At 25.4% G+C, this 12,378-nt stretch overlaps 2 protein-coding genes across 5 annotated transcripts; one reads left to right on the top strand and one right to left on the bottom strand.

The window, feature by feature from the left end:
• The first annotated feature begins 3,381 nt into the window (after nucleotides 1-3,381).
• On the top strand, nucleotides 3,382-6,563 carry LOC112601324 (interleukin-1 receptor-associated kinase 4-like). Of its 3 annotated transcripts, none has more exons than XM_025348877.1 (8): nucleotides 3,382-4,131; nucleotides 4,575-4,736; nucleotides 4,814-4,983; nucleotides 5,079-5,229; nucleotides 5,463-5,778; nucleotides 5,847-6,002; nucleotides 6,072-6,269; nucleotides 6,335-6,563. In XM_025348877.1, the coding sequence occupies exons 1-8, from the start codon at nucleotides 4,109-4,111 to the stop codon at nucleotides 6,533-6,535; spliced, it is 1,377 nt and encodes a 458-aa protein (XP_025204662.1). In that variant the 5' UTR covers nucleotides 3,382-4,108; the 3' UTR covers nucleotides 6,536-6,563. The 3 variants fall into 3 exon arrangements, with proteins under 3 accessions (XP_025204662.1, XP_025204661.1, XP_025204663.1); XM_025348876.1 differs by lacking the exon at nucleotides 3,382-4,131 and adding an exon at nucleotides 4,213-4,498; XM_025348878.1 differs by lacking the exon at nucleotides 3,382-4,131 and adding an exon at nucleotides 4,214-4,337.
• Nucleotides 6,564-6,680: 117 nt separating this feature from the next.
• Nucleotides 6,681-11,563, bottom strand: LOC112601286 (hydroxysteroid dehydrogenase-like protein 2). 2 transcript variants are annotated; one of them, XM_025348809.1, is made up of 9 exons: nucleotides 11,403-11,563; nucleotides 11,191-11,331; nucleotides 10,915-11,078; nucleotides 9,670-9,883; nucleotides 8,785-8,990; nucleotides 7,797-7,997; nucleotides 7,293-7,490; nucleotides 7,063-7,188; nucleotides 6,880-6,992 (listed from the first exon to the last, which is right to left on the bottom strand). In XM_025348809.1, the coding sequence occupies exons 2-9, from the start codon at nucleotides 11,202-11,204 to the stop codon at nucleotides 6,880-6,882; spliced, it is 1,236 nt and encodes a 411-aa protein (XP_025204594.1). In that variant the 5' UTR covers nucleotides 11,205-11,331; nucleotides 11,403-11,563. The 2 variants fall into 2 exon arrangements, with proteins under 2 accessions (XP_025204595.1, XP_025204594.1); XM_025348810.1 differs by lacking the exon at nucleotides 11,403-11,563 and having other exon boundaries at nucleotides 6,681-6,992; nucleotides 11,191-11,204.
• Between the last annotated feature and the right edge of the window lie 815 nt (nucleotides 11,564-12,378).

The following is a 12,378-nucleotide window of genomic DNA, read 5'->3' as shown; positions in this document are numbered from 1 at the left end:
ACAAAAATAAAGATATTATGTATAAACTAATTATAGAAAAATGGAGAAACATTTTCTCAAAAAAAATTTCAAATTAAAATAATTTTTCTCACCGCCTGTATTTATTATACACTCAGTACTGCCACTATTGTAAGAAGACTAAATTGTCTGCCCATCTAACTATTAAAATTAAGTTCATGTTTTATAATTTTTGTTCATATTTTAAAATATAAATATTATAAATTGTATGATATTATGATTTTATTCAAGTGTGTTTAGTCTTAAAATGTAGGTGAAGATATTAGTAAATATTAAATAATATTTATTGTTTACATTTTGTCTTTATTCATTTATAGATAAATTTTGTTGTAGCAAGTATTAGTTTAAGGGAATTTAGTAGGCTATTGTTTGTTTTTTTTTTTATTAAAAATTTTTTTTTGGTTTTAGCCAGTAGGAGTTATTGCCAGTTATCATTTACATGAACAACTGTCTTTTTTTTTTTATTTTGCTCACATTCCTCAATTGTTTTCTTAATATTAATTATTTTGTTTAATGCTAAATTTTGAAAATAGAAAATGTTATTCAAACACACACCTTTAAAAATTATTTTGTTAAGTTTGACTTTTTCTAAAAACTTATCTTGTGATCACTGTATTTACTATTTAAATTTATTTATTTATTAGATAAAAACGTTATAGATAAAACAATTGAGAACTATCAATTTTGTAATATTTATTTATTTTGTAACAATACCCTTATAGTATTGTACAAAATAATGAAACAAAAATGTTTTAAACTTAATGCAATAAAATACAGTGTACATTTGAATTTAAGACTTATTTGTTGTTAAAGAATTTTAAAGTATAATTTCTATAATTTCATCCAATTTGCATTTCATCAGTTAAAATTATAATACAATCAATATTGGATGAAAGCACGTAAGTATTGAATTTAAGGAAAGTATGATATTTTTAGAAGCAAATGAATGCAATTAACTTATTTATAAATTTGAGTACCTACACATTTCAAAATTAAAAAAAAAATATTAAATTAACAATCTTTATCATTTTTTATAGTTATTCTGTTAAATATTAATTAGTATAGTCAAGATCACCACTAAGGTAAAATCAGTAATCACTAATCTGTATTATTGACGTGAATATGATGTTAATACCTTGACAATTAATTGTCAATATAAGTTTATATTTTAATTATTCATGCTACCTAATATTGTAAATGTATAATTATGTTACGATTAAGTTTACTTTTAAAAACATTTATTTAATAATTTAATATACTTCCTACTTGATAAACATTTTGACTTTCATTTTATCATTACACTTGAACAAAAAAGCTTTAAAATTATTTTTTAAATATATTTAAAAATCTAAACGATTTAAAAAAAATGATATTGCATTCATTTATTATTATTATAATAAAAATGACTGGGAGACTCATCAAGTTTATTTATATTGAAAAAACAATTTTCCAAAAAGAAAATTATTCAATACAAGCTATTCTAATGATTCAAATGATTGACAGAAATAATATGATAATATTTAATACCTTTATATAATTACAACTAGTTTTACCATTTTATGATTTATTCCTTATGGTATACACTTAAACGCAAACCTTTTAAAAAATGATAAATTGACTATTATTAAATTTAAAGGTAAGTCTTAATTATATAGGACATTTCATTAAATTTTATTATTTTCATTTCAAATGTAAAGTGAATTATAATCACGAGCAAATTAAAATTGTCATATTGCCACATTCTATTATCTTCTCACAGTGTGATCAAGCACATGATACCTATCAAAATAACCATGAGTCATGACTTGATAAAACAAATAACCAAAATAAGTATTGAGAGAAAATTTGTACATATTTAATTGTCGTTAGTGTTGTGGAAATTCCTTCCTTTTAGAAAGAAACTCGTTCCTGTTGCGAAAACGGAACACGTTTCTTCCCAACATTGTTAAACAAACTAATACATCCACGAACCATAAATTAACAAAGTATTGAAATCTGTATCCAAGTTTCCCTTTTTTTGCTGAAACTTAAAATAATTATTAATAGGTTTCGGGACAAAGATTTTTAATTCAGTGTTATCAGGAGAGTTAAATTATATTATTTAATTAACTTGTTTATTTAACCACGTTGTAAACTAAATTAAAGGTAGTTTCCAATTTATCAGCAACAAGCTGGTGACGATCCGAAGATTTTACCGGTACATACTAGATTATCGGCTCTGGGGTACCTACCTAATAAATCTATCACCTTTTAGCACAGAACTATTACATGACTAATGAGATGATAATATAGTTATTAGTTTGCTTTAGCAATCCTCGCCTTATAGGTACATTGGTGACATAATATTATGATTCACTAATCGTTACCAAACAGCTGTAAATATTAAATTCCACTATTCCAGTCTAACATTTGCTCGCAATAGTGACTAAACGTCTAAACTTAATTTTGTTGTCAATTTGTCATGATTGTATCACAATAAATAGTAGAAATCCAAATGGTTCAATGTTTATTTTGGCAAGCAATTTTTCAAGATTGTACGCCAGTGTAACTAGTAAACATATTCTGGTGGCTGTTGGGTAAACCAAGTCCGAGTGGAGACAAGAACATACACCGTAGTTCGTGCTTTAAAGTAAAACAGGAACTTCGATAATAAATATTATCTTGGTCTGTGTCAATGTGTCATAATCCATATAGACACATTCAGATATTCTCAATTCACTCATATTAGACATTAGTTATATAATTATACGTCAATAACCATGCCGGTGATCGTAAACATCACAGTAGATTATAGAGAGGTTCAGAGGTATACGCACAGCTTTCAAAATAGTGTACCGAGAAAATAATCTACATATCTTGGTGAACACATAGAACACTATAGAAGCGTCACTCTCGGGCGGCCAATGTTAATGTGTTTAGAATTCTTAACGGCCTTGAAATGGTTCGTAACTTCTTGTCTTACCGCCAAGCTTACAACATCATTCTTGTTGTTACGCCTAATCATACAATAAATATGTGATTGTGATAAGAGAATAATAAATTATATTTTAATTTTTTTTTTTATGTATGACATCAATTTTTTTATTTTATATAATACGAATATTGAATTTATGATGGCTAATATATTTTTAAGATATTTATTCAATAAATTTGTAAGTAGTTTGTTTTTCGGACATGATTTTATTAATGCATTATTATTTAACATCATTGACAATTAATGTTAATATATACAATGAATATGAATTATTTACCTTCTATAAGACAATTTAACAAAATATATACATAATAATATTTATAAATTACATAAAATTTGCAATTTTCTATTTTTCATGCGAGGTATTTGCAAATTACGGTTAGTTCTGGTCAAAGTAGTATAAATTCTAAATCTTATATATAAGTTTAACAAATAGTCATGGGGGAATTGTTCACAGGGATGTTCAAAGTATACATTTAACATTAAAGTTTTAAGTTTTTGCCCAACTTTTGGTGATGGTGCTAAAGTAGGAAATTGGTTTGTAAATATAATGTCTAATTCAAAAATATATTGGTAAAAATTACAATCTGGAGTCATTAATGATGAAAACATAGATATAGAGCTGTGTTGATGTGATTTGAAGTGTGTGAAAAAAAGTTCATCAGATAACTTTGTGGTAGTTCTGCCATATCTTATGCACGTTTCACAAGAATGCATGTTATAACACTTCATTATTAAATAACCACATATATATGTAAAAGCATTTCTTTCTGGCAATTCTAATGATCTGTAATTGGTTGCATCAATGGGTAATGGATTAATTTGAATTACCTTTTGGTTTTCAGGGAATACTGTTTTTAAATCTTCAGCTGGTATTTTATTTAAATTACTCAGTACTTGGTCTATGTCTTCCAAACAATTTGCACCTTCATTATATTCAAAATAAAAAATTTCAAGGAAGAGGGGTTATACAAATCTTATTAAGTGGTAATATGCAGTGACCTTTTTTTTTTAAAAATTGGCGGGCTGATCTCGAGCAATGCATTTCGATGTTAAAAGTGTTCGTAACATCATGTCTTACCGCCAAGCTTACAACATCATTCTTGTCGCTCCGAAATGAAGAAAATAAAAGTGGAGGGGTGAGTGTCGCTTCTATAGTGTTCTATGGTGAACATTCACTTCACAGCTGATATTATGCGTAATAGAATAGACATGGCTAATATGTTTTTATTCGTATTTGTTTGGTAAATTATCAGTTAAAATCGTGATATCAACTATCAAGGTGGATCTGTCTTAGACCTGTTGCACATTCATGCATATTATCAAAATTCATAAATTATAAGGGGTTCGTTTTCGATTTAATTTATTCATATTACCTATATTCTAGTTTTATTTAACCCAGACAGACTACCAGTGATTGTTACTGAGAATGTCAAAACCTTTTTAATAAGGTTTACGTCGGATTTGAATGACACTGAAACCTATAACAATACCGACTTACTTACTGTACCTACTTTGATTTAATATTGTAACATTTGTCAATTTGTGATCATAATTAATTGGTTAACATTTTATTAAAAAGTATGATGCTGGAAACCACAGAGGTGCGTAAAATGGACGCAACGCTTAAATTTGAATTGGTAAATTTATTAGATATTAATGATGGCTGGAAATTACTCATGGCCGCTGTAACTATTGACTGTGATCCAACCAAAAGTCGGAAATATACTTTTGATCACTTGAAGTAAGATTTGTTTTGGCGTACATGTTTACTATTATCTGCTTGTCAACATTTTTTAAACAATCAAATAATTGTATTAGATTAATAGAAATGGCAAGCCAAACACAACGGCGATCTTGTAGTGAGATATTTTTAGAAGAATGGGGAACTAGTGGTCATATTAGGCCTAATCTCAAGATTCTTATGGATCTATTGTTTGAATTAAAATTAATACGAGCTGCTGAGTGTATAGCTTCTAAAATAATAAGTGGTAACCAAGAAAATATTATGAACTTAACTATTTAGAATTTAAGTTAATTAAATATATATATATATTTATATTATAATGTTAGCACTTATTTATAGATAAAACTATTGGCAAGTTGGAAACATCTATGAACCTTCTAGAGGTTGATGAATACACAAATAATGATAATAGTGAAGACTGCAAATCTACTTTGTTTGCTCATCAGCTAAAGACCAGATCAATTTTAAATGATGACGAATGTAATGCAAGGTATAATTAGTTATTAAAACATTATCTATTGTTTTTTTTTTTTTTTTTAATCAGACCTTTGTTAATAATTAATAATACCAGTATAATATTTTTTGATAAATTTGTATATGCTTTATGTATCAATAAAAAGTTATTTTTAAAATAATTATAATTAGTATAAAATGAAATATTAATTACTATTTAACTTATAACAAATATATTTAATTCTGTAATATTTTTCTTTTATCTTGTAGGTTTAACAAAATTAAGTTACCTTATAAATATTTATCTAATGCTACAAATGGATTTTCGGATTCGTGTTTAATCGGAGCTGGTGGATTTGGAAAAGTATTCAAAGCAAAATTAATTAACCAAATAGTGGCAATAAAACTTATGGAAAAGATAATTGAAGAAAAAGATTTTAAACAGTATTTAAATGAGATTGATATTGTTTTAAAATTTAAACATGATAATTTATTACCATTAATAGCAATTTCATATGATGAACAGCCATGTGTTGTTTATAGATTTATGGAGAATGGTTCATTGCTTGATTGCATTGCATGTAAAGTATGTTTTTGAAGAATAATATATTATTGAATATAATTTTTTTATTAATTAACAATTTAATTGAACAGAATAGATCATCTATATTAGATTGGAAACGAAGGATAAAAATTGGGACAGATGTAGCCAGTGGACTAGTTTACTTACATACAGCATTTGAAACACCTTTTATACATCGAGATATTAAATCTGCTAATATACTTTTAGATGATAAATTTATTGCCAAAGCATGTATTTACAATTTATATAGTATAGTAATGATTTATATTTAATATTTATTTTTAATGTTTTTATAGATTGGAGACTTTGGCTTGACTCGTATTGGAGATCACACAATGACATCTGTAGTATTAGGAACATCTGCATATATGTCACCTGAGGCATTTAGAGGTGATATTTCTATGAAAATAGACGTTTTCAGCTTTGGAGTTGTATTATTAGAGTTATTAACAGGATTACCACCATACGATGAATGTCGGACTGGTTGTGACTTGGTAAGACTTTAATTTTGTAGAGAAAAATATTTTCATTTATAATTATTTTACTTGTTTTTTTTTAGTTGACTCATATAAGTGAAATTGAATGTCCTATTGAAGAATTATCAGACAAGCGTGCCGGAAATTGGAACGACAGTATTGCTATAAAAATATATGACTTGGCAAATCTTTGTACAGCTACTAAAACCCGAAGACCATTTATGCATGGTCAAGAAGGTGTTTTTGAATTTCTTAAAAATATTCAATCCGAAATTGATGTATAATATCATGAAAATTAATAATTTTATAATTTTATGTATATAACAATTAAGTTACCATAATCATTTGAACAAAATAATAATTTTATATAAAAATATTTTTATTTTGAGCTTTATATTTAAAATTATTAATTTAAATTATACAAACATAAATTTAAATATATTTATTTTGTACAACACTGCATGATTCACATACATAGTATTAAAGTTAAATGAAACAAAATAGTTAATTTTTAATATTTTAAGACCATAAGTTTTCTCCAAAATATGTGTTTATGTGGTTAAGTTGAAATATGTTTGTAAACCAATTCCTCAAAAGCACTGTACATAATTTTTATATACATAAAAACTTAATATTTAGCTTTTAATAATTTCATCAGCTTCTCCAATTTCATAGCTTTCATTAAACTGCCGCTGATCTTAAGTTTACCAGACATATAAGCATCGGCAGCTTTTAGCCTTCCTACAAATATTTAATACATTATTGAATTATTAGAAATAAAATTATAAAAAAAGAAATAAATATAACCAACCATCAAATAATTCTTCTATTTTATCAGCTTCCATTGTTAAAGTGGCATCTGGTTTTGTATTTGGTTTACCTTTTCCAGCTGCGCAATTTTCAGTTAGATCTACATAGTAAGTTCTATCTTCATCTCCTAAAAAAAAAATATATTTTTAATTAAACAAATCAATTTACTAAATATTTGATTTTACAAAATTTAATATATAATATACACTATATGTATTCAATTCTAATAACCTTTTACTACAAACAAGAAACAGGCATTTGTTCCTTTAGCTATTTCTGGAGTCAGATGTGAATTGATTTTTGTAAATATACCCTCAATTGTATCTATTCCATCTGATTTTTTAGCTTGTGATTTTTTTGTTCCTTTACTAAATCCATCATGAGGGACTTCGTCTAAGAAGAAGTCCACCATTAAATCTCCTTTATAAGCTAAAAAAAAAATATCAGTATGTAAATTACGGATTTAAGTGCAAATTGAACAATTTGTAGATGCTGACGTAAATATTTTAAATTATAATAGAAACATATTTTAAAAATAATAATGTAATCTAACTTTGGATAGGTATTCATTTTTTCCAGTAAATCTCATTACCATGAATAAAATTATTTATATTATCATATAATAACTTTTAAATACACAGTACAACATGAATTTTTTTAAATTGAAAAAATTATTTTAAATATCACTAAAACCAACTAACTGTAACCATTTATATTATTTATTAAGCTACTTACTTGGATCACTGGCATATTGGTCCATATCAGTGATTCCTTCTTGTTTTAGTACTTCTTCGTCAACTAGAAACTGCCCAGTACAATTTTCAATAGACTTACAAAGTACCGCATAAGCTGCATCTGCCATAATTTCTGGGTTACGAGATAACTTTTTTGCATCAGTAGAGCCAGATAACATTTCAACAGCTGCAGTATATATAGCTATAATGCAAATAAATAAAATTAAATAAGTTAGGTTTTAAATAGAATTTGAGTAATAATTTTGGATAGAAATTGGGTCTAATTTGTAATTTAGAGAGGACAAAATTTAAAATTTTTAAAATAATTTGAAAAATGGTAAATTTTACACACATCCAGTTTTTAATAAAACTTAAATTTATGGATAAGAATCTGAAACAAAATACTAATCATTACAATGAAAGCCACCACATTTTTCAAGATCAAAATGGGCAAGATCAAATGTCAGTTATATTTTTAAATTTATGAAATAGTTAATTTTAAACTGTTATCTTAAAGTCAAGTAGTGAATTAGCATTTTTATTTAAGTTATGAAAAAAATGACTTGAAAAAGTTGAAAAGGGGATTCTTGGATGCAGCATAACAATGCTTCAAACCTATACTTCATTTGTCAATTTTTAGTTAAAAATTAAATTATAATAGATTTACAACCACTTTAATCATCTGTATGGTTCCAATGCAATTTTTTTTTTGTTTCTTAAATCAAAACCAATGATCAAAGAATATTTTTTTCAACAAATGAATAACATTACAAAATATGGAAAACAATCTTATGATATTTAAATGCCTACCAGAAGTGTTTTGCGATTGAAAAATAAGATGATTATAGTACAATTGCTTCTCAGATAGATTATTTTAAATAATGTGTATTTAGAATAATATGTTAATAATGGTTAGATTGATCCCGCCTTGTGTTTGAAAATTCTCTATAATTGTTCTATACTTTAAAAAAATTGTATTTGTTTATTACCAGTTCTTGGCCATAATGCGTTCACGGCAATGTTATCTGCTCTAAGTTCAGCAGCCATACCTAATACACACATTGACATTCCATATTTAGCCATTGTATAAGCAACATGATCTTTAAACCAAGAAGGATTCATGTTTAATGGAGGACTAATATTCAAGATATGTGCATGTTTGCTCTGTTTTAGATAAGGTATACACATCTTTGATCTATAACAAAAAAATACTATTAAAAAAACTTAAATTTATTCACTGACATAAGAAGCACATTATCAAACTTTTTAAGCATTCAACTAAGTTCCAACAATTGGTATACTTGACAAATATTTGTTACTGACGTGTTTCAGATAGGGTTGTTAGTTAATGTATCACAAGTCAAAAGTACAGTTAATATACTAATGAATACTTGACAAATATATCAGTCGCTGGAAAACCAATTTATACGTAAATTACTGATGTATTTGATTATTGATATATTTAGTAAGTATACTAATTGTAGAAACGCAGTTCCTTATTTAATTATACTTGTAATCACTCTAAATTGGTTATATATTTTTTTTTAAATAATGAAGCTTTCAAAGTTATTGGGAATGAAATTTAAATATAGCTTGATGCCTTAATGTTAAAATAATATGGTTTATTTATAGTATTTAGTGTTAAATAATTAATGTTAACTATCAAACTTTCAAAAAAAGGACTATAATGCTTTATTTTTTCACCATTATAAAATTTTTTTAATTGTGATAAAAAATTATTTATGTTACATATTCAATATTGACCGCATAAGATAGTGCTGGCTATGATTGATCCAGTCTGTGATATTATAAACAACAATTAAAATCAGAAACAGCATCAAATTTATAAAATAATAATATTTTTAAATGTTTACACTAAAAATGTTCCTCTTGTGTTGATATTATGCATCAAATCATATCTCTTCATATCAGTATCTAATGTAGGAGTTAATGAAATTGCACTTGCATTGTTTACGAGTATATCAATAGTTCCAAATTTACTAATTGATTTAGAAACAGCGTCTGCTACTTGACTTTCATTTCTTACATCAACTATGCAAGGTAAACATTTTCCTCCAGCTTCTTCAACTAAAAAGTATTAATTAAAAAAATAAATAAATAAATAAATATAAATAATAATCAAAATAAATAAATAAAAAGTATGAAGAGCTAATGATTTCTATAAACTATAGTTTAATTTACTTCAGAAGATTAACTGTAAGATCAAATCTCAAATAAATTTATCATAAAATAACATCATAATTATATTAAATTTTATTAAAAAATGTGCTTATTTTTTTCCATTTTTTCACATTATGTAAATTTTAGTGTACAGTTGAAGTGCACAAATTTTATATTTTTATTAACTAATAATTTGAGAAAAGTAATAAAAATATAATATAAATTAATTATTTCATAATTATAGAATAAGAATTATTTAAATATTTTAAATTAATAGCAAGACTTGTTGTAAGTTGATAATTTATAATCGGACTATGAACTAATTAGTCATTTTAGTTATTTTATCTATAAAACTATGTTATTTCCGTGACAAATTGTTATATATAAAAACTTATAGATTTTATATGTGAGAATAAATGCTAAATTTACTATTCCTTGTGGTAAAACAAATTATTAAAAAAATGTATAATTTAAATTAATGAAATATTTTTTATATGCAAAAGCATTTTTTATTTCAATCCTACAAGTAAATATAACTTAGCAAATTTGTATTTAGCAAGATTAGTTTAATATTGTTAGCTTTAAATAGATCAAATTTACATTATATCAAATTTAAAGGTAAAAAATAAAATTATTATAGGTATTTATATGTTAGTTTTTCATACTTAAATTTTTTAGCGAATTATCAACATTTTTATTTGCAATATTTTTTTATATACTCATAAAGTTAAAACTCACTTTAAAATTTAAATATTTTAAAAAAGTGATAAAAATCTAGGTACAAATACTATACAAATGTATACTATTATTAAAATTAACAAATCTAATGATAAACTAATGAACATTAATTTAACATGTTATGCATTTGTCAGATGGAACTAACAAAATTTATTATGAAAAAAGATATCTCCTAAGTAATAATTTTATTTTTAAATTACTTTCTTTAGCAGCTGTATATATAGTTCCAGGTAATTTTGGATGAGGCTCAGCAGTTTTAGCAGCAATTACAATATTAGCACCGTCCCTAGCTGCTTTTAAAGCTATTGCCTTACCAATACCCCGACTCCCTCCAGTAATGAACAAGGTTAGTCCAGATAATTTTCTAAATACAAAAATATAGTTAAATTTATATGAAATAATAAATATATTTAATATTAATATAACATAATAAATGCAATTCAAATAAATATAAAACAAATGAATAATTAACAAACCCTGTGTTCAGCATTATAATGTAGAAAATGGGTATGTTCCTTAAAATATTTTAAGTTATAGTATTAAAAGTTCAAGACTTGTGTAGTTGTGTGTAAACACAATGATTCAACAAAAAATACTATTTGAATTTATCTAAAACTCTGTAACAAGGAAATAAAATAGATAGTGTTTTAAATGATTATTAAGAAAGGGCAATAGGTATAAAACTTACAGGTGATCAGCAGAAAATGACCATGACCTACAAAATACAAATACTATGTCCTCATTGAACACACATTGTTATTTGTACAGCATCCAAAACAAAAACAAAGATATTGAGCAATAAAAAATATATCACTCAATTGAAATAAGTTTATAATTTAAATCGCTTTATAAGTGTGCAAATTTAAAACTAACATAACTTTAAGGAATACAATAAAAAAATATTTCCCGTCTCCATTTATGGCACAATATAAATTATTGTACTAAAGTAGGCTTGTAGCCTTGTAACTAGTTATAAACTGTAACTGTATGCTGTAGGCTTGTAGCAATTGCCTATTATCAATACTTTAAGTAGTTTTTTACATAGAGTAAACACCGAAGACTAAATAGAAACATTATATTGTGACGTCTACAAAAATATTATCATAAATCATTTTTAGTATTCACGCCGATTACCAATGAGATAATATATTAAGTCCACAATACCTATGCTTGTTGTACTTCGTTCCGGTTACGTACTACTATTCATTGATGTCCATAATATTTGTATGTTAAAATACGTAATTAAAATACATAGTAAACAGAATAACAATCTTAAGAACTTGGAAATAATTCGCGATCTTAGAAAAATCTCCCAGAACACAATGTACTCCTTAAGTTATTACTACATAAAAATGATTGAACAATTATTTTTGAATGTTAATTAGTGTAATTAACTCTCATTATTATTTAATTAATTACAAATACCTTACTCATAGTATAGGGTATACTTTCATTAAAAATAAAAACCAAGTTGGTATAAAAACATTAAATTAAAATCAATTGAAGTTCAAGATAAAATATATGTAAATAAGCGATCGTCCAGGTAGTACTTGCATGCAACCGCGAGAATTTAGGTCTATTGTGACCGTCATATAACAATAATCGTTTTAATTGCTATGACGTGTTTGGCTTTCGACCGTGATATCTTAGTCCGTGGTCATAGC

This window comes from Melanaphis sacchari, unplaced genomic scaffold, assembly GCF_002803265.2.
Source record: "Melanaphis sacchari strain LSU unplaced genomic scaffold, SCAv2.0 Contig77_pilon_pilon, whole genome shotgun sequence".
Lineage (NCBI taxonomy): Eukaryota > Metazoa > Arthropoda > Insecta > Hemiptera > Aphididae > Melanaphis > Melanaphis sacchari.
The sequence above is the reverse complement of the archived record's forward strand: the minus strand, read 5'-3'. Positions and strand labels throughout refer to the sequence as shown.